Source organism: Anneissia japonica, unplaced genomic scaffold (genome assembly GCF_011630105.1).
Source record: "Anneissia japonica isolate Jap-2015-1 unplaced genomic scaffold, ASM1163010v1 scaffold2394_len201251_cov164, whole genome shotgun sequence".
Classification (NCBI taxonomy): domain Eukaryota; kingdom Metazoa; phylum Echinodermata; class Crinoidea; order Comatulida; family Comatulidae; genus Anneissia; species Anneissia japonica.
In genome coordinates, this window is record NW_022716878.1 from 161,435 (window position 1) to 186,503 (window position 25,069).

The window sequence follows — 25,069 nt, forward strand, 5'->3', positions numbered from 1 at the left end:
ATCATCATCATCACCACCCTTATCATCTTCACCGTCATTATGATCATCGTCACCTGTCTCTTATACACATCTAGATGTGTATAAGAGACAGATATATATATAGCCTCTAATGTGATTGAAACTCCAACGACAGCCTGACTTCTGATGTTTTTGTATGTATATCCCAAAACAGCCTGACTTCTGATGTTTTTGTATGTATATCCCAAAACAGCCTGACTTCTGATGTTTTTGTATGTATATCCCAAAATACCTTTAAAACTGTGTCAGTTACATATGTATGTATACATTTATATGTATATATATATGTATGTATACACATGTATGTATATAATGTATGTATATATGTGTATGTATATATATGGGTATATATTTATATATATATATATATATAAATTTATATATATATATAAATATCCGTTTCGGCTTTCCAGGCCTCATCAGTGCAGCTAGGATACAGACCCAAACGAAACGTTCGACCAGCTTAGGTAGGGCCAAGACTTGTCCCACGACCACTAATGATTTCAGAGCCAAACCAAGGCAATATATATATACACAGCCCATGTGTGAATGCAAATAGTGTATATTTCAACATACCTTTAAAACTGTGTCACTCAGGTATGGTGCGTTCAAACTATAGTACACACAGCATTATGCAATTTAACTAAAAGTAACATCAGGGAACAGTTAAAAACACCAAAGATAATACGTTTTTATTGCAAATATTATGCCTAGGTCTGAAAGTTTACTGAACATTCCTCATAGTCTTATGTCAGATATTTTCCAAAGACAGAAAGGAAGATAGAAAGATAAATAGGCGTGTAGTTTTGATGATGGGAAAGAAAAAAGATTCTAGGTTCTAGTCGTCAATTCCGTATAGGTATAATAGGCCTATTCTGTTTTGTTTTATTCTTGCAGGTAACTCCTCAACTTGGCAGGCGGGATGGAATGTAGCAAACTGTATGCAAGGCATCGGTATACTCAGTCTACCTTACACCATCAAACAAGGTGGTCTTGCCGCCCTCATTAGCATAGCTGCTGTTTTATTTATAGGAAACTATACAAGCAAGGTAATTAAGGGTTTTCAGAAAGAAGTTAGAATGTTTGGTAAATGAGGGGTAGGAAGAAAAAATGAATATACCGTTTCTGTATGAAATGGGAGGAGGAAACTCAACAAAGTGTAAAGGAACTGAAAAGGAAGCAGTTTTATACTATGTTTGGAATTTAAAAAGGGAACAGTGGTGTCGCCAGAAGGTGTAGGGGTCCTACAAAAAAAAAAAAACGCCGCAACTTTTGTAGCTTATTCAATTTGTGTATACAGCTACTTCCAAATTTATTCTATGTGTACATTTTGTTATCGTATTTAAGTTAGCTCTTTCAATAAATAAATCTGTAACTGTATATTTTCCTATAGAGCAATAAATATAGTAGAGTTCACATTATTAAAAGTATGATATTTATTTATTTACTTTTAGGGTGTAAAAACCCTAAGGAGCAACTTTTTTCTCTTTTTCTTCCATTTTGTTTCCTTCTTACTCAGTGGTGATGCCAGCGGGGGGGGGGGCAGCAGGAGCTTAAGTCCATCACCGGACAGGTCATGACCTCATATCGGACAGAGCTCGTCGGGGAGTCGGACTAAAAAAATCTAAAAATAGGCCCACGCCAAGCCAACACATGTCTGTCACAGTCTGCGAATGTCCTCTGGCCATCAGAGGTTGCTATTCTTAAAAAAATCTCATTTGGGAGTGGGAACTCTTCTCAAACCCTTTCCCCAGCTCGAGCCTACGAGCTCAAGTTACCCTGCCGGACAGCTCAGCTCCCCCCACCCCCGAAAAAAAAATACTCCTAGAGGCGCCACTGCTCACTCTCCTTCTTTTTTATTTTTCGGCGGGACAGAAGGGAGTGGGGAATCTGCCCCGATATTCAGTACAGCTGTTAACATACTAAAAATTATAACTGTAAATTGCTAGTACACTATTCTAAACATTAATGGGTAAAACTACTTATAGTCAAATAGTAGAGCAAATAAATTTAAATTTTAATATATTACAGTTTTTCTTTCGTTCTATTTCATACAGATCTTAGTACAATGTTTATATGAAGAAGAGCGTCTTGCAAATGGAAAGATTCGACGAGTTCGTGTGCGTAACACATATTCAGATCTTGCAGATGAAATGCACAAATATGGTGGAACACTTTTGAATATTATGCAAATTATCGACGTCACAGCAGTAGCAACACTTTACTTGGAGTTATCAGGCTCGCTATTGGTTGACACTTTTCCGTATGCTGGAATCTCCAAGCTCAGTTGGATTGTTATATCAACTGTAGTTTTATTGCCAACTATATTTTTCCGAAACTTGACTCGTATAGCATGGCTAAGTCTAATTGCGGTCGTATCGCTTATTGTTATGTACTTTAGTGTTGTATGGTATAGTTTTGGTAAGAGTTTAATGTGGGATTTATCAGAGATTCCACCGTTTCAGCTACAAGGATTTGCGGTGAGTTCTTCAATTATTTTATTTAACTTTGGCACACAGTTTATTATGCCTGGGGTGGAGGAGAGCATGACACACAAATCAAGTTTCAACATAATGGTGGACATAACATATTTCATTACGGGCGTTCTGAATACCAGCTACGCATTTTTTGCATACATTACGTTTGGTGAGGATACCAAGGAATTTATAACATACAATATGCCGCTAGGACTTCTACAAGGACTTGTCAGTATGCTGTTCGTTATCAAATCACTTTTATCTTATCCGTTAATGATCTTCATTGTCGTCAACTCGTTAGATGCAATGCAACTCCACGTTCTACCTCCTTGCTACTCCTCAAACCCAGACAAGCGCCCTCCCAACTGGGCTATGATTTTCCGCACCCTACTTGTCCTCTTCACATTATTCTTAGCAATCGTAATCCCTCATTACACATTGTTGATGGGTGTGACAGGGAGTCTGACTGCCCCTTGGCTGGATTTTATTTTGCCATGTTTATTTCATCTGAAATTGAAATGGCATAGATTAACAGGGAAACAGGTTTTTATGGATATCGTCGTGATATTTGTAGCTTTATTTGGCGGAATTGTTGGATTATTTTATTCATCTAAAGCTCTCATTCAAGCATATATTGAAGACTTCTCATAACGATTTATTGGATTATTATTAAGCTCTACACTTACTGTACTACTGTTACCCAAGGCATGCTTTATCAAAACTTTGAGTTGGCAATAATCGAGTACATGGACAGGGGCACTAGTGACTGCCTTGACACTGTCTTTCACTTTCAAAAGCATCCTTAGATTAAAGTTTTGATGCATAATCACAAAAGATGTAGTTTCTTCTAGAGGAAAATTTTTAGTAAGGAAAAATAGCAATAAATCCTTATTCTGATAAAATAAATTACATCTGCCTTAAACACGTTTTTATTTTGTTCAAAATAATGCACTATATATTGTATTATTAATGCATATATTTTATTGAATAATAGCAATAGAATAGTGCAATAACGAATTTTAATGGAATGCATTGTAATAACACCACATTAATGGATTAAAAAAAATAAAGTAATATACAAATAGCATACCGAAGACACTTAAAGGGAGACAACTTAATTGCCATCACCATCACCACTACCAACACCATCATCACCACCTTTACCACTATCATCATCATCACCACCCTTATCATCTTCACCGTCATTATGATCATCGTCACCTTCATTATTATCATCATCATCATCATTATCAGGATGATGATGATGATGGATCACAGATATAGATTTTTAAGCTTTGAGCCATAGGATGTCATAGATGGTAGGAAAACTGATGTGGTGCATGAAATATAATGATTAAAGTATATTATATATACAACTCTTTAGAATTAAGAAATGAACCCTCCTATGATGTAAAGTGATATAATTTTACCTTTCTCGTTGTTTATATATTAACGATTGTTTACCTCGTACCTGTATATTTCTGGGATTTTATTTTTTACAGCTTAGATTAAATGTAGATGTGACATTTTACGTTCATCATGTTCTCAAAGATAGGATGTCAAGATGTCAAGTTTAAGAAAACAAAATGTTATGAAATTAAAGATAATATTGAAATAATTGTTTTGTGTAGAGGAATAATTTTATTTAACATTTTAAGTTTCAAGGCTGTATTCATATGTATTGAAAGTGGCTACATTCCTTGTTCTTTTTTTAAAATTGATTGGCCATGACGGGAATTTATAATGCGCCCTTCCCTTCTTATACAGTAAAGGCAATTTATGGAAGGCAATCGCCGCCAAAAATACAGTTACAAACGAACAACCTACTCGCAAAACGTACAATCTACTCGCAGAAACGTACAACCTGCTCTCAGAAATGAACTACCTACTCGCAGAAACGAACAACCTACTCGCAGAAACCTACAACGCCCACTCTGTAAAGGAAAACGTTAGACTTTCACAGAAACGTACAAAGTATTAGCAAAAACAGACAATAAAAGACACTCACAGAAACGAACAACGTAGTCTCAGAAATGGATGCGCACAGCACTCTCAGAAAAGAATCTCACATCTTAAGACTGAATGTAATTTTCTTCTTGAACATAGCCCCCTCTATAATACTTGCCTCTCAATATGAGAAGCTCGTTATTTTAAGAAATGTTGTCCTTAAACACCGATGGATAACAATTTCGGGGCTGTGTTACTGTTATGCAGGCAAAATGAAATAGGGTGTGCGGCAGGTAGGAAGGACAAGGAGAATCAGAATACTATATATTTGCGCCTTAAATAGGTACCGGTAGTTCATTTGTTAGAAGGTGAAGGGGTTGTACGTTTTTGCGAGTAGGTTGTTCGTTTGTAACTGTATTTTTGGCGGCGATTGCCTTCCATAGCAATTCTTTTCCTGGTCCATTGCTGGTAATCAGCGCAGGAGCAGGCAGCGCCACCAGGTACCCATTTAGACTCCTGAGTGGAGAGAGATAAAGTGCCTTGCTCAGGGAGACAAGCGAAATGCACGAGGGATGAAACCCCGATATTGAGGTTGGGAAACCAAACCATTCCCGCTGCTCCACGCCGCTTCTTTTGCTAAGAACCAGCATTGTTGTTTTTTTCCCTTTTTTCTGAAGGTGCTATTATCAGAGAATACTATCCAGGAAAAGGGGTGTGATAATGTCAAATCACAGGCATATAATTGTGACAAATCACTTATTTTGTGGACAGAACTTTGAGGTTTTGCAACCTTACAAAAAATGATTACTTTTTTTTTTCATGCAAATGAAAATTCCAGTTTTGCACTTGACAACAAAATACAAGTACTGCACAGGCAAGCTTGCCTCAGCCTTTGACCCTGAGTGTTTGGCTTGAAATAGAAATATTCTGTTGACATTTCCTGTTATTTAATTGTGGTGAGTGTGCACCGAGACAAGAATATCATACTTTTTGAGAATACATTCTGTTAATGATAGGTTCGAACACAACTGCGCTGATTACTAATAATATGGAATTTTCCCCAGGGAGCTGAGTATGTTCTTGTTCTTATCTCTGTGCACACTCACCACCATGAAAGAAAATACGTGTTTCCAATGACCTGGGTAATAATGTGCAGCGCTTAGAGGCATTAGGCATGAAGCGCTATCTAAGACCGACATATTATTATTATTAATGATACTAATACTTATTACGAATGATATTAAAATACAGTACATCTTTTTTAAAAGCAAGACTTTTATAACATGTGTTTTCACGGCCTGTGCCAATTGATAATTAAAAAAAAAAAACAATTTCGAATTAATGTTGAATGGAAACCAGCACCACTTTAGAAACCAAAGTGTGTACTTAAACAGTTAAACACAAGTAATTCAATAGTATTTATAATTATGCTGCCTATTTCTATTCTACAAACTATGACACTAGATACACACGAATCGAAATGTTACACTGCAGTATTTGTCCCATGTAAATTTGTTTCTAGTGTCTACTCATATTCTTTAGTACAGAATATACAAATTTACTTAGGATGACTCTCCTGTTTGATATTATAGTGTCATTACACTCCCTTCTGCTGAAATGAAAAAATATATTTTTATTTAAGTTGATATAAAATTTTCGATAAATACTGTCCAACTTCAATAGGTAAATAGTAAATACAAAAATTAGCTGCTGTAATAAAAAACTGAACTGAACTTTAATAGAGAAATAACACTAAATGAGTAACTTACCAATTTGATAGTCTATAATTTCATCTGAATATGCAGGTTCACTGCTTCCCTGAAGGTTCATGGCAACTACTTTGACATTGTACATCTTTTTTCTAACCATAAACTCTTTGCTGTCTCTTAACAAATACCTAAAATGTAATTATTATATCATAAACCATGAAGCTTATATTTAAGAGCTAAATAAAATCTAGGTACAGGCCTTTAAGAATTCGTTTTGGAATTTATTTTTTTGACAGTCTGTCAACTAACAAAATTAATTCATTCACTTTTTATAATAGTAAACGGAACCGTGTCTGGTAGACATACAAAATAAAAACACTGGTAGCACTTTATACACTAACTTCAGGTGCAATTTTTTTAAAATTTATCATTGAAACGTTTGTGTTTAGTTCAACATTTAATCTGATTTATGTGAGTTTTTAATCGTTCAGTGAATTTACCTATACATCAGAATACTTTACCCTGTTATTTCCTTTGGAACATCTACCAAGAGTACCCATGGATCAAACAAATTTGCTGTAACTTCTTTTATAAAAACTTGGTAACCAGTGGGGGCACTGTACTCTGGAAGCGTGCTCGTTGTCCAGCGAATAAGCACTTTGTATTCACGCTCAATCTTGTAGTCTGCCAGTTTAATGGTAACAGGTACAGGAGGAGCAGGATAAGCTTTAAAAAAAAACAAACATATAATACAACTATTTTGTCAAAATTACTTCACAATCACCGGAAAATATTGTGTGCAGTAGTACTAAAGAATTCTTCAAGGCTGTTGGCTGTGAATACTAACAACAAAACAGACAAAAATAACAGCAGCACTAACAACAGCAACAGAACAACAACATCAGCAGCAACAATGTCAACAATAGTAGAAATATCAAAACTGGAGGGCACTCCTCAGTATAAATTTCCCCCGTATATTGTCCCAATAAAAAAAATAATGGGAAAAAAAAACCATGTAGACTCTCTAGGATTTGAACCCACGGCTGGTAGTGTGGAATACACTCTTCTAACCACCACTACACCAAACTGTTTTCACACAATATCACTTTGAAAATAATAGTCATATGTTTGTTTACACTTTACCGGCAAGCCTGTATAAACACACACACACACACACACGTCTATACGGCAACAAGCCGTATACAAGTTCTTCGATCAAATTGTGTCTTTGACCCGACCCTTCAAAATGTAGTCACTTCCAGACTAAAGGAACATTGTAGCCAAGTTTGACAAATTTTCGACAAAAACTGTTTCAAAAAATCCTTTTTGCTGATTGTGACGTTGACCTTTAACCCTTACCCTTCAACATTCAGATACTTTTGAAATCTTTGGTCATGGAACATTGTGACCAAGTTTAACAAGTTTGTGATGAAAACTATGGGCTGTAGACAGATAAATTTAAAAAAAAAAGGTTTTTCGTTAATTGTGATCTTGACCTTTGACCTTGACCCTTCAAAATTTAATCAGCTCTAGATCTTAGGCAAATGCACACTGTGGCCAAGTTTGACAAATTTGTGATAAAAAACTATGGTCTGCAGGCTGTTCACAACAAATATGCCAACAGACAAATAAATAACTATATAAACAGGCAAAAATATTAAAACGCCTGTCAACTTTGTTGTCAGAGGTAATAACAAGACCAACAACAATTTTATTTTTATTATAATGTGATTCTTTTTTTTTTTCAAAATGTTTACGTTGTTTCCAGTTTCTTATGCAATTTTCGTTAATTACATTGTCGGCGACAGCTGATTGTGTGCATGAATGCGTTATTGATGATAACCAAATTGCACTGGTTCTGATGACGCAATGATCCCGGAAGGCCCTCGGGCGAGAATTTACAAAGCAGAACGAATAACAGAAATGGAATGCGGTGATTTGCTGGTTACGTAGAAGAAATAAGTGAAATACACCAAAATGACATGTCTCTAGTATGAGATGCAACTCAGAGCTGCAATGCACAGTGTGGGGATTTTGTTTATTACTGAATTTTTCATATTAAATTCACGCCACCAAACACTGTAATTATTATTAGTATTGTATTATTATTATTATTGAAAATGATCAAAATTTGTTGTGACGTCACTTTGATGACGTGAAAATTTCCATTAACACATTTTGTGATACATGGTACTACGTTAAATTGTTCACTTATAAAAGCTACTTACGCTCTGATTTGCTCAGATCAGATGCGTTACGTGTTACAAAAATTGGTATTTGTGTTCTAGATTTGAAAAATGTTCACAAGTTTTCCTAGCTTAGCCTATTTCCATAATTCATGTGCTCAGCTATCACACTACAATGTTCTTTCACAAAATGTATGCCTACTTCTAAAGTGTGACAACAACAGCAATAACATCAGTAGTAGCAGCAAATGTACAATGTAAATTATTCTTTTTTGTCACATTCCAAATTTTTGAAAATTGGAAATTTTGGACAGCCGCAGTACTGCCATATAACTCTCATGCGAGGGTTATTCGAGGAGCAGAGCGATCAGTCTAATTAAAACGTAGGGCCTGTTTCTGCTGAGAAAAAAAAGACGTGTGTTTTCCCCAGTAGAAACGGGAAAGAAAACGAAAACACGGTTAGGAATGCGTTGTAAAAACGCGTGTTTTTACACGCGTTCGTATAGGGTTCGCGTTCAGAAAACACGTGTTTTGTTGCTCACTTTTCAGCTGCAACGCAATACCGTGTTTTTCATGACCCATCAGTGACCCAAATTGACCTCTTCGTTGGTTTGATCGCCCGTCTGCGGGAAATTCGGGGCGAAGAAAAAAATTAAACCAATAGGATGACGTACATGCTTGAAGATCATACCATACTTTTTTCATACTTTCGTGGTGTTTTGTTTACTTCTTTCGCAGCATGCGCTGTACCTCGTAAAAAAGTAAGGTCAGCTTCAACTTCCGTTGGTGACCATCATTTAAGCTCCGCTCACCTGCCAATGCTCGCATTACCGTGTTTTTATTAGTTGCACTTTTCACTAGAAACGCGTTCAGAAGGAATTTAACCGTTTATAAAAAAACACGCGTTTCAGCAGAAACACGCCCTAAGTGATAACCGGGTTTAAACCAGGATCTTCGGCACAAAAATCAAGAACATTATCTTTCGGCCACTGCAAATATTCAGCTCTAAGTGGCAGTAATAGAAGGAATTCACTTATAATTTGCCGTATTCGATTGGTCGTTCTTCGTTAAACCACACCCATCTGCGGAGTGGTGAAATCCTAGTATAGATTTTTCTTTAAAAAAAATGTTTTCTTCATCCAGTTTTTGAATTCTGTTAGCCTACAATTATTTTTTGACTTCATGTGGGTAAATATTATAATTTATATTTTCTAAAAGTTAATCTAAATTATATTAAACACACATGTTGTTGCTGAACTGACAAATCCGCCATGTTTTTTTTGGTCACGTAGATAACTTAACTCTTTGGTTTACGTTAATTTTCTTGTCAAACGAAGTCTATTTTACGGACCAGTCGAATGGAAATAATACTCAACGAAAAATTGTAGTCAACGAAATGAACCAGTCGATAAGCCCAAAGTTTAATATTTAAACTGCTGTTAAAAGTTGTTTTTTTAAACCACTTACCATGTTTCTTTGTCCTGACTGATACCACTTTTGAGTGTCCACTTGTCTTTGCTTCATATGTGTACTTCGATGTCATACAGATGTGGTAGTAGGTAAATGCTCTGAGTAAAGTTACAACCAGGCTTGTGGCATCACCATCTTTGGTCGGCATCATTTGAAAATTACTCAGATTATAAATATTGTAAGGGTAACCAATTTCTTTTGGGTACAAGATGTCCTTGTGTATTTGGCTTGAATCGACTAATGGCCTGTAAGATAAGATAAAGTTATTAGAAAATTGTAGTATATGAAGCTTCTAGGGTAAGATTCTAACAATGTAATGCACATGGTCATAATGAAATTATAGAAACTAAGTAATTATAACAGAAAGTATGAAAATTAATTGGAAGGTTTGTTGTTTTAAAATTAACAAATTCTAAGGCCAAAATATACAATATAACTCTGGCCTTGATAGTGAGAGGTTGCAGGCTCAATTTTGTCAGATAGTTGTAGTTATGAAGGGAGTTCACGACTGTCTCGGTCTTGTTATTTTTGTTTCTGATACTTATTTATTCCGACTGATCCAAATTAGTTTCTGTACTTTCATTGCCATATAATGTGATTCTTCTTTTGTCTTTTGTGGGATCGTCCTATACTTTCATTTTCCATTCATCAATTTTAACTCTGTATTTACAATCTAAACATACAGGTGACATTATTTACATATTTAGTATGATCTTTCTTTTAAAAATGTATATAAAATTTGTCCACCTCAATTGACAAATATAACACTCTTCTAAACAATTCAATTTTAATTTAATTCAACGAGGAGTCAATCAGTCAAATGATTGATCGAACAATTAATATACTATTTACTTAATATATTATCTAAATACAGAGTACCTATAACATTATTCTACTTCAATTGTGTAATTTAATCAGCCAACAGCCAAATAGTCATTTAGACAACCAATCAGTTATTTTTTTTTTTTTTAAATATTTTTCTTAAATTATCTTTTTATTATAATGAATATCTTTTTTCAATATTACGTTGTTCCAGTTTGTTATGCGATTTTCGTTAATTGCATTGTCGGTGACAGCTGACTGTGGATGCCTTATTGATAACCAAATTGAACTGGTTCTGATGACGCAATGTTCCCGGAACGTCGTCGGGCGAGAATTTGCAAAGCAGATCGAATAGCAGAAATGGAATGTAGTGATTTGCTGGTTACGTAAAAGAAATAGACGCAATACATAAAAAAATGACATTCCACTCACGTTTGATGCAAGTTAGAGCTGCAATGTGCAGTGTGGGGATATTGTTTATTACTGAAGTTTTCATATTAATTCACGCCACCTAACATTGTAATTATTATTATCAGGCAAAAATAAGATGATTAAAATTTGTTGTGACATCACTTTGATGACGTGACCATTCCTCCATGATACTACGTCATGTTGTTCACTTGTAAAATCTACTTACGCTCTGATTTGCTCAAATCAGATGCGTTACATGCTACAAAGGGTGGTATATGTGTCTAATTCTGGATTTGAAAATTGTTCATATGTTTTCCTAGTGTAGCCTAATTCCATGTGCTCGGCTATCACACTACAATGTTCTGTCACAAAGTGTACGCCTACTTCTAAATTGTGACAACATGTAGTCTATAACAACAAGCATGACTAAGTCTCCCCAACAAAAATTGTACAACAAATTGAAGATGGTCGTGCAAGATTGTGCACGGCCATAAAAAAATTCCACCTGCCCATATCACACCTAATAAACTCCAATGTTCCGCACCCACGTTCAATACAACATGCCAGATGGCTCTTCCTGTTTTTAGTCTCATAACAATAAACTATTTCGTCTTCCATCTTTTCCCACTATTATGTGCCATTCTCTATTTATGCATTATCACACACCTCAATGTAGTTCGCTTGCTTCTGGATATATTTTTACAATGCATAATTTAAGTATAAAAAAAATGCACTGTTACAAACGCTGATGTAGAAAACAACAGCTAATGTAGTAACAACCGTTAATGTAGCACACTCCACAGCTTATGAAGTAGAAAGAAAATCAACCCCAGCTAATGTAGAACGCTCAACAGAAATGTAGTAACCTCACAGCTAATGTAACTACTATTGCCATCTAATGTAGAATACAGCATAAAGTCTTATATCAAAGGGGAACATATAATCGAGGTTACCAGCTTTAAACTATTATGTCTTTAAACTATTATCAACAGCACTGCATTTCGTCGAAAAATTGTTTCAACTTCTGTTTTTGATGCCTGTTTGTTGTTTGCCATCGCACAGTATAGTCCTAAATGAATATTGTTCTAAATAAATTATGAGATAAATTACCTCCGATGGGAATCGAACCTGTGACCTATTGCTGTCAAGGTGAACGCCATAACCACTAAACCACCACCATTTTATCATATATGTATTTTATATGGATATAGGCCTATATTTTATATTTTGCTCTGACGAAGGGCTATTACCAAAGGGAGGCATTTATCTCTGGCTGTTTACTTATAATAAGATCAGCGGCGGATCTAGGTTGAAATTTACGGGAGAGGGGGGGTCAGAATATTTATTTAAAAAAAAAACCAAAAAGAGAAAGCGGTTGGGGTCCTCCACTGGGAAAATTTTGATTCCTAGATGGCGAGAAATGAGCTTGCCCGACTTCTGAAGTGTCTTTTAATGACTTTTAAGTTCTTCAAAATTCAAGGTTTTATGCCCTCTCGAAACTTGAAAACGGTCAGTTAAATTTTTCTCATTCTTATTACAGTAAATAGGCCTATCATGTGTGTACCGGTATAGGTCTATACAGAAAAAAATAAGTACAGTAGTTGCATACGTGTTCTTTTTTCCATGAATCGATGAACTCCAAAGAAAGAGGGTCGGGTGTCCTCCCCGGGAAAATTTTGATTCCTAGATGGCGGGATATGAGCTTTCTCGACTTTTGAGGTGTCTGTTAATAACTTTTAAGTTCTTAAAAATTAGGTTTCCCGCCTCTTGTAAATGGTCATTTAAAATTTCTCATTCTTATTACAGTAAATAAGCTTATGTGTGTACATACATAAAAAAAAAACATTGGGTAGTTGCTTACGTATTCTTTTTTTCATGAATCGATTAGCCTTAAAGAGGACGGGGGGATCGGGAAAATTTTGATTCCTAGATGGCGGGTTATGAGCTTTCCCGACTCCTGAGGTGACTTGTCTTTAATAAGTCATTAAAAGTTCAGGTTTTACCCTCTAGAAAACGATTCAATGAATCTATGAACCCCAAAGAGAAAGGGGGGTCCAGGTTCTCCTTTTGAAATTTGTGATTTCTAGGTGACCGGAAATGAGCTTTCCCGACTTTTAATTTTCCCAATGTAACAAAACAGAAAAAAAAATTAAGCTCCCGGGTCCTGGAAAAAGTAGGCCCCTGATGCCCTCCAGATCCGCCAATGTAATATATATTAGGTAGATATATAAGACAGACCAACCGACTGATAGACATTATTAATAATGCACGGCACTCACTAGCCTGGTTCACGTCGAACTTTTATCTAGATATACATCCACTTAACTAGTTAAAAGTTCGACGTGAACCACTCAATTATAGCTAGATAAAGGCTTAGGTGACTTAAAGTAAAGTGACTAAACTTTACTAGAATAACGTAAATTAACTTGCTTAACGGTAAAGTCGGCTCGGATTACAAGGACACGATTACGTAACGTAGGCATCTAAGACAGCGTTGTTGTATTGTACAGTACCACCATTATCACCTTCTGGCTGGCAACAACGTACTCCAACAATGCTAACAACAGCATCAAGTAGTCTCATTAGTCTGGTTTTCAGAAATTATTTGTAATATTACGAGTAAAAACCAAGCAAACGTCCGTTTTACGAATAGTCGATATTACCAATGACCTTTGCCTTTTGCATCATCGCCCAAGTAACGCAATCCTATTTCAAAAAGTACTACCCAAAAGGGGCGTGGCCTTTAAAAGAACGTATTAAAGTGCGTTCATATCGAACGCGTGCTGCGCGTCTATAGAATGTATGCTGGAATTCGAAACGCAGTACGCGTTCGATACGAACGCCTTTTACGTGCTTATGAAGGACACGCCCCCTCGTGGGAGCTTTTAATGTTCCATTGCCTGTATAAAAGATAAGGGCAGTCGGACCTCTTGCAGTTTTATACTCTTTGGCAATAACGTTAAAAAGTCCGATTGCGTGCGTTTTTCAAAGTGATAATGTATATTTTTCTTAATAATAAAATCGGATTTGTTGTATTTATTTATTGACAATTCAATCTTTTCCATTTCTGCTATAATAGCAGAAAACTTCGAAACTAATTCAGTTTCGAAGAACTACCACCAACGCCAGTCGTTAAAATGAGCGCACATGTTTACGATGAAGAAATAAAAAAGTGTGTGGAAGTCAGCAACTTATTTGACACCGCGAAGCTAGATTTTGAAAATGAAAATTAAAATAATATTTTGTTAAATGGAAGAATGCTAGCTAGCGATTAAAATAATTCGTTTTTTATCGAAGGTAAAATTAGCTAGGGCCTAGAGAATCTTTTAGATTGCGATAGAACACGCTGCTGCACTGTCGTTGGTACTGGTCGGCTAGACGCAGGGTTCCCGGAACGCCGCCCTCAGCGGCGAGTGCGAAGCACAACTCAGGGTCTAAAGTGGAACGTGAAATTTGGATATGGTTTCGTAGTCAGATTTGCAGGAAAAACTTCAGCTACCCGTATTTCTCGACTGAGACGTCAGTAGGAGCTGTAATTTGTATGGCAAGGAGATTGTGCAATCCTTAATTCGTATTAAGGGAATTTACGCCCAGAAACCTTGTAGTTATTAATATTTTGGTTATAATAGAAAGTATTCATTTTTTGGTAACGTCACACTAACGTTAGGTAGCATGCATACGTCATAAGCTAGATCTTTTCCTGGTAAGGCAAACTTTCCCGGCGTGCTTTTTTCATGGATAAACAAACACCACTGCTTTGCACATGGATGACTTGCCCATCCACAGTGGCGTATCCCTGTCTCTTATACACATCTAGATGTGTATAAGAGACAGCCATTCGAAAACTTCGAAGCAAAAAAAATTAGGCTAGGCTTATGCTTATGCTGTCACGGTTAACGTGTATTTGGGATTCTAAGAAGCAATATTTTTCAGAGGGCGTGGCCACCAAAAATAAATTCCACGCCCCCTCATATTTTGGTCGCGCCAAGGCCTACATAATAGTTTCATATTGCTTTACTATATACTCCAACATCACTGGCGCATGGTAACAACTAGCTGAATGCAGACCATTTCCGGTCACACATTACTCTCCATAACACAGCACCCCCTAGTTCCGTCACCTCTGGGTTAAGTAGTGGAAACTCACACCTTCTCTTTACAATTTTTTTTGAATGAATACCACTTGGTACTAGAGGTTCGTAAAATACAGTAGATGTTTTATTAAACAAGCCTTTCCACCGTGTGACGTCGACGGCCTGAAACTGGTTGGCTGTTTATCTGGCTCCTGTCTCTTATACACATCTTTGCCTGTATAAAGGAAGAAAAAGCACAATTCGTCGGGGAGAGAAAAAATCATGTATTTTCTACATATTAGTACTCTAAAATTGATTAAATAAAGCCGTTGAAACCCCAATTGTCAAACTTTTCGATGGCTTCGCCTCCTGGACTTTTGCAACATTTTAATCGAAGCTCGACCACGTCCACTTTGCTTTCGTCGGGGAAATCTGACCCTTCGTCGGGACATCACCCCCCCCCCTCGTCGTCGATCTCGACCCCTTCTGGAGGTCGTCGGTTCGTTTCCCACCAGAATCACTTGCAAATATGTTCGCAAGTATTTGGGAACGTACTGAGTATTCGGTACAATAATACGTCAGGTAGGGCAAAAAATCACTCCTAAGAGAAAAAATTGCAAATTCATTCTCTAAATAGAGTCATTCCCTATGAATCCAACACACTTTTCTGCCCGACCCCCTTCAAATCGCCCAATATTTTGAATGTTGGGGGTTCTACCTGAGATAACCCCACAGTGAAATTTTTGGCTCCGCGCCAGCATTTTCTGACGAGTTAGAGCAATTTGAAATTTTCATGAGATTTGGCTAAAAAACTCATCTCTGACAGACAACTGCTGATATCTCTCTTGAAACTCAACCAGAAATTCTGGTACCGTTGGATAGAGAAGAAGATTCTCTTTCCAATGGTATGCAACTCGATGATGTCCGGACTAGTAAGAATTATATAGGTCAAGTCACGTGACCTTGACCTTTGACCCAAAATATCACAAAAGTATATATCTCGATTTTTGGAAAATTCACACCTCAGTTAGGACACTTAGCCCACATGATGCCCCTAAAGTTTTATTGTGGGCAAATGAAATATATTAGCCCTAGACTACATTTTGTGTCTAGGTATTGATAGTTTCACTGAGTTTCCAGGAAATCTGCTGATAGATTCTATAAAATTTGGCACCATAGTATAGTGAAAATCAGGGGCCCCGTGACCCTTTTTCTGGGATTAAGGTTTCACTGCTGATTTAGCATCACTAGGGTATAAATAAGAAATTGAGAGAGGGAGAACCTCCAGAAAAAGGGCCGAACATATTTTTTTTGCGGCCATTTTCAAAATGGCCGCCAAAATTATGATATTGACTCATAACTTCACTTATATCAAATGAAAAAGGGCAAATCTGGTGTCTAACTATAGTTATTATGGTCACTGAATCCAATGAGACAGGTTTCGAAAACGCGAAATGGCAGCCATATTGAAACTCAAGATGGCCGCCTTAAAAATGGTAAAAAAAACGCTAAATTTGGTGTCAAATTATGATGGTCACTGAAGCAAAAAAAAAAATGTTGTTAATTGCCTAATTTTTTCGTAGCCGAAATGGCAACAATTTCGTGTCTAATCACATGTTGTGTCTCTCTATATATTGATTTTTGACAATTTTCATGGCAGCCATCTTGAATTTCAAAATGGCTGCCATCATAGCTTTTTCAAATCATGTTTATTGAACTCAGTTGACACAAAACCATATAATTTGACACCAAATTTAGCGTTTTTTCACCAAATAGAAGTGGAGTTACATGCCAAAATATTCAATTTTCGATGGTTTTTTATGGCGGCCATTTGAATTCCAAAATAGCTGCCATCCTAGATATATGAAACTATTTATATTGGACTCAAAGAGCCCAATAACATATGCTTAAACACCAAATTTAGCATTTTTCATCATAGAAGTGGAATTACAAACTAAAATATTCAATTTTTGAGTATATATATATGGCGGCCATCTTGAATTTTAAAATGACTACCATCCTAGCTTTTTGAAATTATGTTTATTGTATTCAGAGAGCCCAAAATCATATGATTAGATCCAAATTTACCATTTTCCTTAGAGGATATGTGGAATTATACTAAAATATTATTTTTTTGACCATTGTTAAGGCGGCCATCTTGAGTTTCAATATGGCTGCCATTTTACGCTTTCGAAACCTGTCTCATTTGGCTTCAGTGACCCTAAAAACATATAGTTAGACACCAGATTTGCCCTTTTTCATTGGATATAAGTGAAGTTATGAGTCAATATCATAATTTTGGCGGCCATTTTGAAAATGGCCGCTAACAAAATATGTTCCGCCCTTTTTCTGGAGGTTCTCCCTCGCTCAATTCTTATTTATACCATAGTGATGCTAAATCAGCAGTGAAACCCCAGAAAAATGGTCACAGGGCCCCTGATTTTCACTATACTATGGTGCAAGTTTCATAGAATCTATCAGCAGATTTCCTGGAAACTCAGTGAAACTATCAATACCTAGGCACAAAATGTAGTCTAGAGCTAATATATTTCATTTGCCCGCAATGAAACTTTAGGGGCATCATGTGGGCTAAGTTTCCTAACTGAGGTGTGAATTTCCCAAAAATCGAAATATATACTTTTGTGATATTTTGGGTCAAAGGTTAAGGTCACGTGACTTGATCTACATAAATCGAGTTGCATATCATTGGAAAGAGAATCTTCTTCTCTATCCAACGGTACCAGAATTTCTCCAATACGTTGAGTTTCAAGAGAGATATCAGCAGTTGTCTGTCAGAGATGAGTTTTTTTTTAGCCAAATCTCATGAAAATTTCAAATTACTCTAACTCATCAGAAAATGCTGGCGCGGAGCCAAAAATTTCACTGTGGGGTTATCTTAGGTAGAACCCACAACATGCAAAATATTGGGCGATTTGAAGGGGGTCGGGCAAAAAAGTGTGTTGGATTCATATGGAATGACTCTATTGTTGTTTTTCAATTTTCTATATGTTTTTTTTTAATTTAAAATATTTTCATATTTGATAAAATTTAAATAACTGAACCTAAAACATAATGACATACTTCTGCCTGTAATGTATCTGATAGTAGAGGATGGGTGGCTCATACTCTATAGGGACAGACCATGTGACAGTAATTGTAGCATCTGTAGGCTCATAGGTCATCACCTCTGGAGCACCAAACACTGCAAGAACACCGTAACATATTTGTATCAGCAAAATGCCATATAATTAGTCTAATATTCTACTTTAATAATGCAGAAAAAAAAGAAGAAAAGTAATGTATAATAAAGAATGTTATTATCCAACAATTATGGTGAAGATAAATGCACAAAGACACAAGTTTGGATACTAATACTGATAATAGTAATGATTCTGGTTGAAACCACCCCGCAGTGTTTAATAACACTGCTGGGAAACCAAAATAATATTTGATCCTAAACTAACACACCCAACAACCTATTTCAACGTATTGCCTTTTTTTTTTAATGGAAATTTATGGTACGAAGGCTTGTGTCGGGTGGTATTTTCAGGCTTTAAGGAGAACATGAAAATCAAAAGTGCAGAACCTGTGTGTATTACAGCACTGGCCGTTCATCTAGTTTTATGTATATATAAAATTAGAAACATATACTTTTAATTATAATTATTATCATAATCATTTAGTTTCCTTTGCACACTTCATCAAAATAATACACATAACAACTTCAGAGGAAATTAGTCTGTCTACTGTTTTTTTAAAATTCAAATACTATTTTATATTTACTAATTTATATGGTACTAATTTATATTTAAAATCATAATCAAAATCATTGACTCGCACTAACACGGACACCACTGGGTATTGCATTTGGTAGCCACAGTGCCTTTTCCTGTACAGTATCGGCCACCATATTGGGGTAGGGGTTGATTACATATTCGTGTCTTTGTTTGCTTCCCACCTCCACAGGTGACGGTACATGCAAACCAAGATGTCCAGCTTCCCCAGCCACCATGCACTAGAACAAAGAAAATACATTCATTAGAAATCAACATTCCTTCAAGATTGACTAAAGAGTGGAAAAGAAATTGATATAATCCCATTGTTGCTGTCCACAAGTATTCTTGTGGTCATTGATTCTACAGATAATCCAGAAATACTTTGCACAGCCAATCACAGAATAATGAGCTCAGGGTGTTTCTATTTCTAACATAAGCAATTGAAAGTCTGCACAATAAATTTATTTGTACATGCAAAGGACTGTCATGGAAACGTTAAATGAGTATGGTAACTACAGTATTGTTTATAAACGTATAAAGCCCCACTCACGTGCAGTGGCGGCTCTAGGATATATTTTCTGGGGGGCTAAGTTGTCCTACAGGGGGACTTGAGCTCGTAGGCTGGAGCTGAAGGAAGGGGACTTTCCAAATGCCAAATGAGATTTTTTAAAAAGAAGATCAACCTCTGGATGGCCGGAAATGGCACTCTCAGACTGTGACAGACATGTGTTGGCTTGGTGTGGCCCTATTTTTATATGTTTTATGGTCTGACTGCCCGACGAGCTCTGTCCGGCGGGGGGGGGGGGCTTGACATCGCTGGCGCCGCCACTGCTCACATGATGCCTCTTTTGAGATGTCATTTTCATTTCTAGGTATTCATGATTGGGAAAAAAACGTATCAAAAGAGTACTAAATCTGCTATAAAAAAGAATACTGTATAATTAATTCTTCTTTCATATATATTTAAGGAAAAGGTTTTGAGGTCTAACAATTTAAGATACACCTCCATGTAAATCTAATAAGCTTAAAAATAATTATATTTAAAAAAAACAAAAAAACTAATCGGCTCACTTTGTGTACTTTGGTTAATGTTTTCGATAACAGTTGGAGCCATAACAAAATTTCTGCTAACAACTTTAAGAATTTTCATATAAAACATCTACAAATGACTGAAAATTGATTTTATTTTTGTCTGTGACTTGTAGAAAGTTGGTTTTTTTAAATGAACAATTTCAACTTTTATTTTAAATATTTTCTCTATATTTTTGGGTGGCAGTATATGTTTACTAAGTGTAAAATGTGGAGGCTCAAAGTTACCAGCACAGGGCCCAGTATTGCATTTCTGCCACTGTGTATAAGGATCTGAAGCTGGACAGTCTTTCCCTCCAAAGCGTGGCCTAGGATTTGTACATGAACGCTCTCTAGCCTGTACTCCACCAAGGCAACTGGCCGAACAAATTGACCAGGCTGACCACCATGTCCATTCTCCATCTGTTAGTACACCAATTAAATTTTTTTAGATAAAAATAACAAAATCTAAGGTGAATAAATTATACATTAGATTTAAATAAGGATAACAATTTTGTAAAAAAAAACCAGTCTTTTAACACATAAATAAGGACACCCCCTAAATTTTCTCGAAAAAATATATAAATAATTAAAACACCATGTTATTTACATCTTAGAAATAAAAAAATAAGGGGAAAAATATTTAGGCATATTATGATTGCATGTCCATAAAGTGCACTTTATAGCTTTTCGTGCCACGGAGGTTTTCCATACTAGTATTGAGATGTCTGGCATTTCGGCTTTTCTTTAAAATCAGATAGCCTGAAAACAACCACAATACCAACTGATACCTGCTCTTGGCCCGTGGGAATGTAAGTATTGAATTGGATATATGTATTTTTTACCAACAAATTTTTAATGTTTTCCAGTTTTAAATGTTTTTAATGGCACTGTTTTTTTTTTAACGTAAATGTAACTAGTAAATCTCATGTAATTCAGCCTTTTGGCTACGACTAGAAGATTAATAAAGAATAATAAAAAAAAGAATAAAGAATAAAAGGATGATTCTACTTTTTCTGGCATTCATTAATAAGATAAAAACATTTAGGCCAAATATTTAAGATGTAAATATAAAAAACGTAAAATTTTATTAATATAAAATTTTTTAATGAATTATGTTTTGCCCTCTCGGAGAATGTTCTGGTATTATTTACATCTTATCTACCATGGATTTTTCATTTGGTCCTGTAGTTTTACTATATGAAATTTTAAAAGATGGCTTATAAAAAGCGGTTTAAAAATATGCTTTCATTTGGATTGAAAAAATGGTAAGTGATTGTTAATTTCCAATTTTCATATTAGATACAGAGATTTATATATGAGACCATGCATGCATTAAACTGTGTGGTATAGATGTGTATAAGAGACAGGCCATATAATTAGTCTAATATTCTACTGAAGAAGCAATCTCTGACCAGATGGACTTATAGCGGCACAGACACGATTGCAGGGTTTTGTTGACACGATGGAAAATCCATTAACAAGGATTGACAGCTGCCTATCCAAAAGTGCAGCTGAAGCAGTAAAAACAAACCGGGCGGTTCTGACGTCGATTATAATCGATAGAGTATGTGGCCGACATGGCATAGCGTTTAGAGGACATAAATATGACGGTGCCTTGGAAGACTGCGATGACATTTATTCAGATGATGTTATGAGTGGTGTCGAACGGTCTGGAAACCTGCGGTCTTTAATCAAATTTCGAATAGACGCTGGAGATCAAACACTGCAAGAACACTCTGCAACATGCTCAAGAAATGCTACGTACATTTCCAAAACAACGTAAAACGACTTGTTGATTTGTATCAAGAAGTTTATTCAAGAAAGTATTATTGAAGAAGTTAAAAACAATCAATTGGTTCCCTCTATGCCGTTCAAACTCATGAAGTCACAGATAGGTCAAACACAGAACAACTCGGCTTGGTCTTAAGGTATACCAAAGAAAATTCTATTATCGAACGCCTTTATGAATATGTAAAATTACTGGTAAAGCTGTATCTGAAGACATTCTTCACAAGACATTCTTCACATCCTCCGTCGTGCTGGTCTTAATCCATGTGATTGTTCAACACAGACATATGATGGTGTAGCAAACATGGCTGGTGAGCAGAAGGGTTGTGCAGCAAGATTCAAGAAACATGCACCTAGAGCCTCATACAGTATTTCCTTTGCGCCAGTCACGATCTGAACTTGGCATTGTCAAAATCCTGCTCCGTTAGTGACATCCATTGCATTTTGGTAACAATTAAATAAGTTGGGATTTTACTCAACTAAACGGCAAAGATTATTAGAGGAGTGCATTGCGACCCACAATGGAAATCTACCGAATGGTTAAAAAATTGCAGTCAAAAAGATAAATTACTTTTTTTTTCTCTGTCGTGGGAATTTCACCCATTTTTATTTCTATCTCTTTTTGTTACATTTTAATTTTTTTTTCTGTCATCAATGACATAAAACATAAAAATTAAAACTAAATTGCACTAAAAAAGGGTCAGTCCGCAATGGCTGACTAATGTTTTTAACTCATCTTTTAAACTTTTATTAATTTCTGAAAAATACATTAATATATTCTTTTTCTTTTAGGTCCTAAAATGTAATTCATTGAATATGTTAAAATACATCTCATTCCAAAAATGTACTTACACATGCACATGTATATACTGTATATATACAGGCACATACATACACTACCTATACATATACATTTTTTTAAATTTCAACAATTCCTAATTGTTTTTCTTTTATGTACAAAACAGAAAGGTAACTGCTGATGTAATATCATTAATAATGTTAATGAAGTCAATACCATTTTCCATCTCAGATCAATAATTAATATAATAATCTTTATAATAATAAAAACAAAAGTCAAGAACTTTCTTTTAGTCATTTTCAAACGTTTTCAAAAGTACATCATTGTATATATTTATACACACACATACAAAAACACACATACTTAAACATATGCACACACACGCACACACCCATCCATACACACACATATTAAATTTACAAATACAGTAATACAAATTTTCGTATGTATTAATTATCTATATACATGAAATACAATTTTTTTCTCCAAATTTCGTTAAAATTACACCAACTGCAAACCAAAGAGCTACCGCATTATGTTGACAATATCACTGGTAATGGTAATGATATTGACATTTTACCATCCGATCAATAATAATAATAATAATAATAATGATAATCTTTATAATAAAGGGCATATAATTATTGAACAGTCAAAAGAGCATATTTAATAAGCCCATTGCGTTCATATCCTTTACAATATAGGCCTACTTAAACGCTATCCAAGGGATCGTACATACTGGCTTGTTCAGCTCAGTTAAAATTTTAATTTTGTAATTAGCGTAGACTGCAATGGAATACATTTGGTTCTTAATTTTACTGTCACAACCCAAGAGGAGTTCTTTAAAAGAACTACTGCTGTTGTTGTTGTTGTTGTTGTTGTTGTTGTTTTGAAAATATTGTCTATTTTTTCCATAACATATTATTACTTAAGCATTCAAAGAACATGTGTTTTTCTTCCTCCAATTCACCACATTTGTTACATGTATTGATATCTTTTAGCTTCCAATTATATAGTTGCATATTGGTGGGAACAACTTTGTTTAATAATTTAATAATTCATTTGTGCATATTTTCTATTTTTTTCATTTTTCACTTTTCGCTTCCAAACATCATTCCAACTTATATCTGCATTGTTAAATACCTTATTCCATTTACTCTGACTTTTAACGAAACTTAAATAAATAGCTTTTGTTTGCATTTGAACTATGTTGTTAATTACCATATTCTCATCTGAATTCACATGTATATCATGTTTCGTATTTTGCTTAATTAATTTCACCCATTCATCTGGAATAGCCTCAATTAGTGAAATATATTCACTCATCCAATTTCTTTTAATACATATTTTTTCAAGAATTTCGTTAGGTTTCATTAGACGATTAAAAATAATTATATCACTAATCTTATTGAAACCTTATGTACTCCAGTTCCTATAGAACAGGGATTTGTTCCTATATGTAATTGCTTTATTACCCCATAAGCTTTGTTTAATTACTTTTTCATACGTGTTAACTACATAATCTTTATTGGTATTATTTAATTCGACACAGCATTTTATAACATAAAAAGAAGGTATAGTATCAAGGCTCGTGTTACTTGTCAGATTAATAATATTTGACATAATCAGAATCACTCTTTCGTTTCCAAATTTGTTTAAATAGTATAATGGTAATAGTTTCCACCTTACGTGTTTCCTACACAGTATTTTCCTTGCCCATGTAATCTTGAGCGCTTTAACGTGTAAAGAAAAATCTGGCATAGTTATGCCTCCTTCAATCAGTTTACCGATTAACGTTTTTGTTTTTATTCTTTCCGTTTTTCCATTCCATAAAAAATCGTATGCTAGTTTATTTACTTTGAAAATTACGTCATCTGGCACATCAATTATACAAGCATTGTATGTAAGCTTAGACAGAGCCACTCTTTAATATTGTAACCTTGCCAAAAAAAAACGTTAGGTTTCTACCTTTCCAAGTATTGAGCAACCTTTCTAAGCTTATCATTTACTACCCCAATTTAATTCGTTACATTTTTTATTGTTATATCCCACATATACCCAGAATCTTAATTGGTTCATCTACCCAATTTAGGCTACATGATTTTTCATTTTAGTTTTATTTTTTCCGATCCATATGGCGTTTGTTTTGCCTTTTAGACTGGGTGCAGTAGGAAATTAGCGGGAAAAAAGTAAAGGAAAATTTAATTTTGGTTTTTCTGAATCAGTATATCATATAGTGTCTCACAAAAAAATCCCCATTCTTAGAGCTTGGGCAACATTTTTTTTATAGCACTTTGAAATTTTGACATAAAATATCCTATTTTGGACTAATTAAGATGGGGGTAGGGGAAATAAATGTATGTTTTTGTCACTTATACATATGCTATGTATATCAAATATAACTTGAACTTGGCTAAATAGTTACTCTTTACTCTCGTAAAAAAAATTAATCGGAATGATGACGTCATCATAAAAAATTCCAAGATGGCTGCCATTTTGGAAGTAAAGCATTTTTATAATGT

The 25,069-nt window shown here is 35.2% G+C and overlaps 2 protein-coding genes across 2 annotated transcripts in view; one reads left to right on the plus strand and one right to left on the minus strand.

Annotated features, from left to right (window-relative positions):
• Nucleotides 1–523: 523 nt before the first annotated feature.
• Nucleotides 524–4,113, plus strand: LOC117110020 (vesicular inhibitory amino acid transporter-like). Its single transcript, XM_033252572.1, has 2 exons — nucleotides 524–1,067; nucleotides 2,076–4,113. The coding sequence occupies exons 1-2, from the start codon at nucleotides 960–962 to the stop codon at nucleotides 3,144–3,146; spliced, it is 1,179 nt and encodes a 392-aa protein (XP_033108463.1). The 5' UTR covers nucleotides 524–959; the 3' UTR covers nucleotides 3,147–4,113.
• Nucleotides 3,452–25,069, minus strand: part of LOC117110019 — a 25,729-nt gene continuing 4,111 nt past the window's right edge. The window contains exons 2-8 of the mRNA XM_033252570.1: nucleotides 20,207–20,401; nucleotides 18,958–19,128; nucleotides 18,195–18,315; nucleotides 9,805–10,052; nucleotides 6,673–6,877; nucleotides 6,212–6,339; nucleotides 3,452–6,054 (exon numbers count right to left, since the gene is read on the minus strand). Coding sequence (XP_033108461.1) covers nucleotides 6,029–6,054; nucleotides 6,212–6,339; nucleotides 6,673–6,877; nucleotides 9,805–10,052; nucleotides 18,195–18,315; nucleotides 18,958–19,128; nucleotides 20,207–20,401 — 1,094 coding nt within the window. The 3' untranslated portion in view covers nucleotides 3,452–6,028. The remainder of the gene's footprint in view (nucleotides 6,055–6,211; nucleotides 6,340–6,672; nucleotides 6,878–9,804; nucleotides 10,053–18,194; nucleotides 18,316–18,957; nucleotides 19,129–20,206; nucleotides 20,402–25,069) is intronic.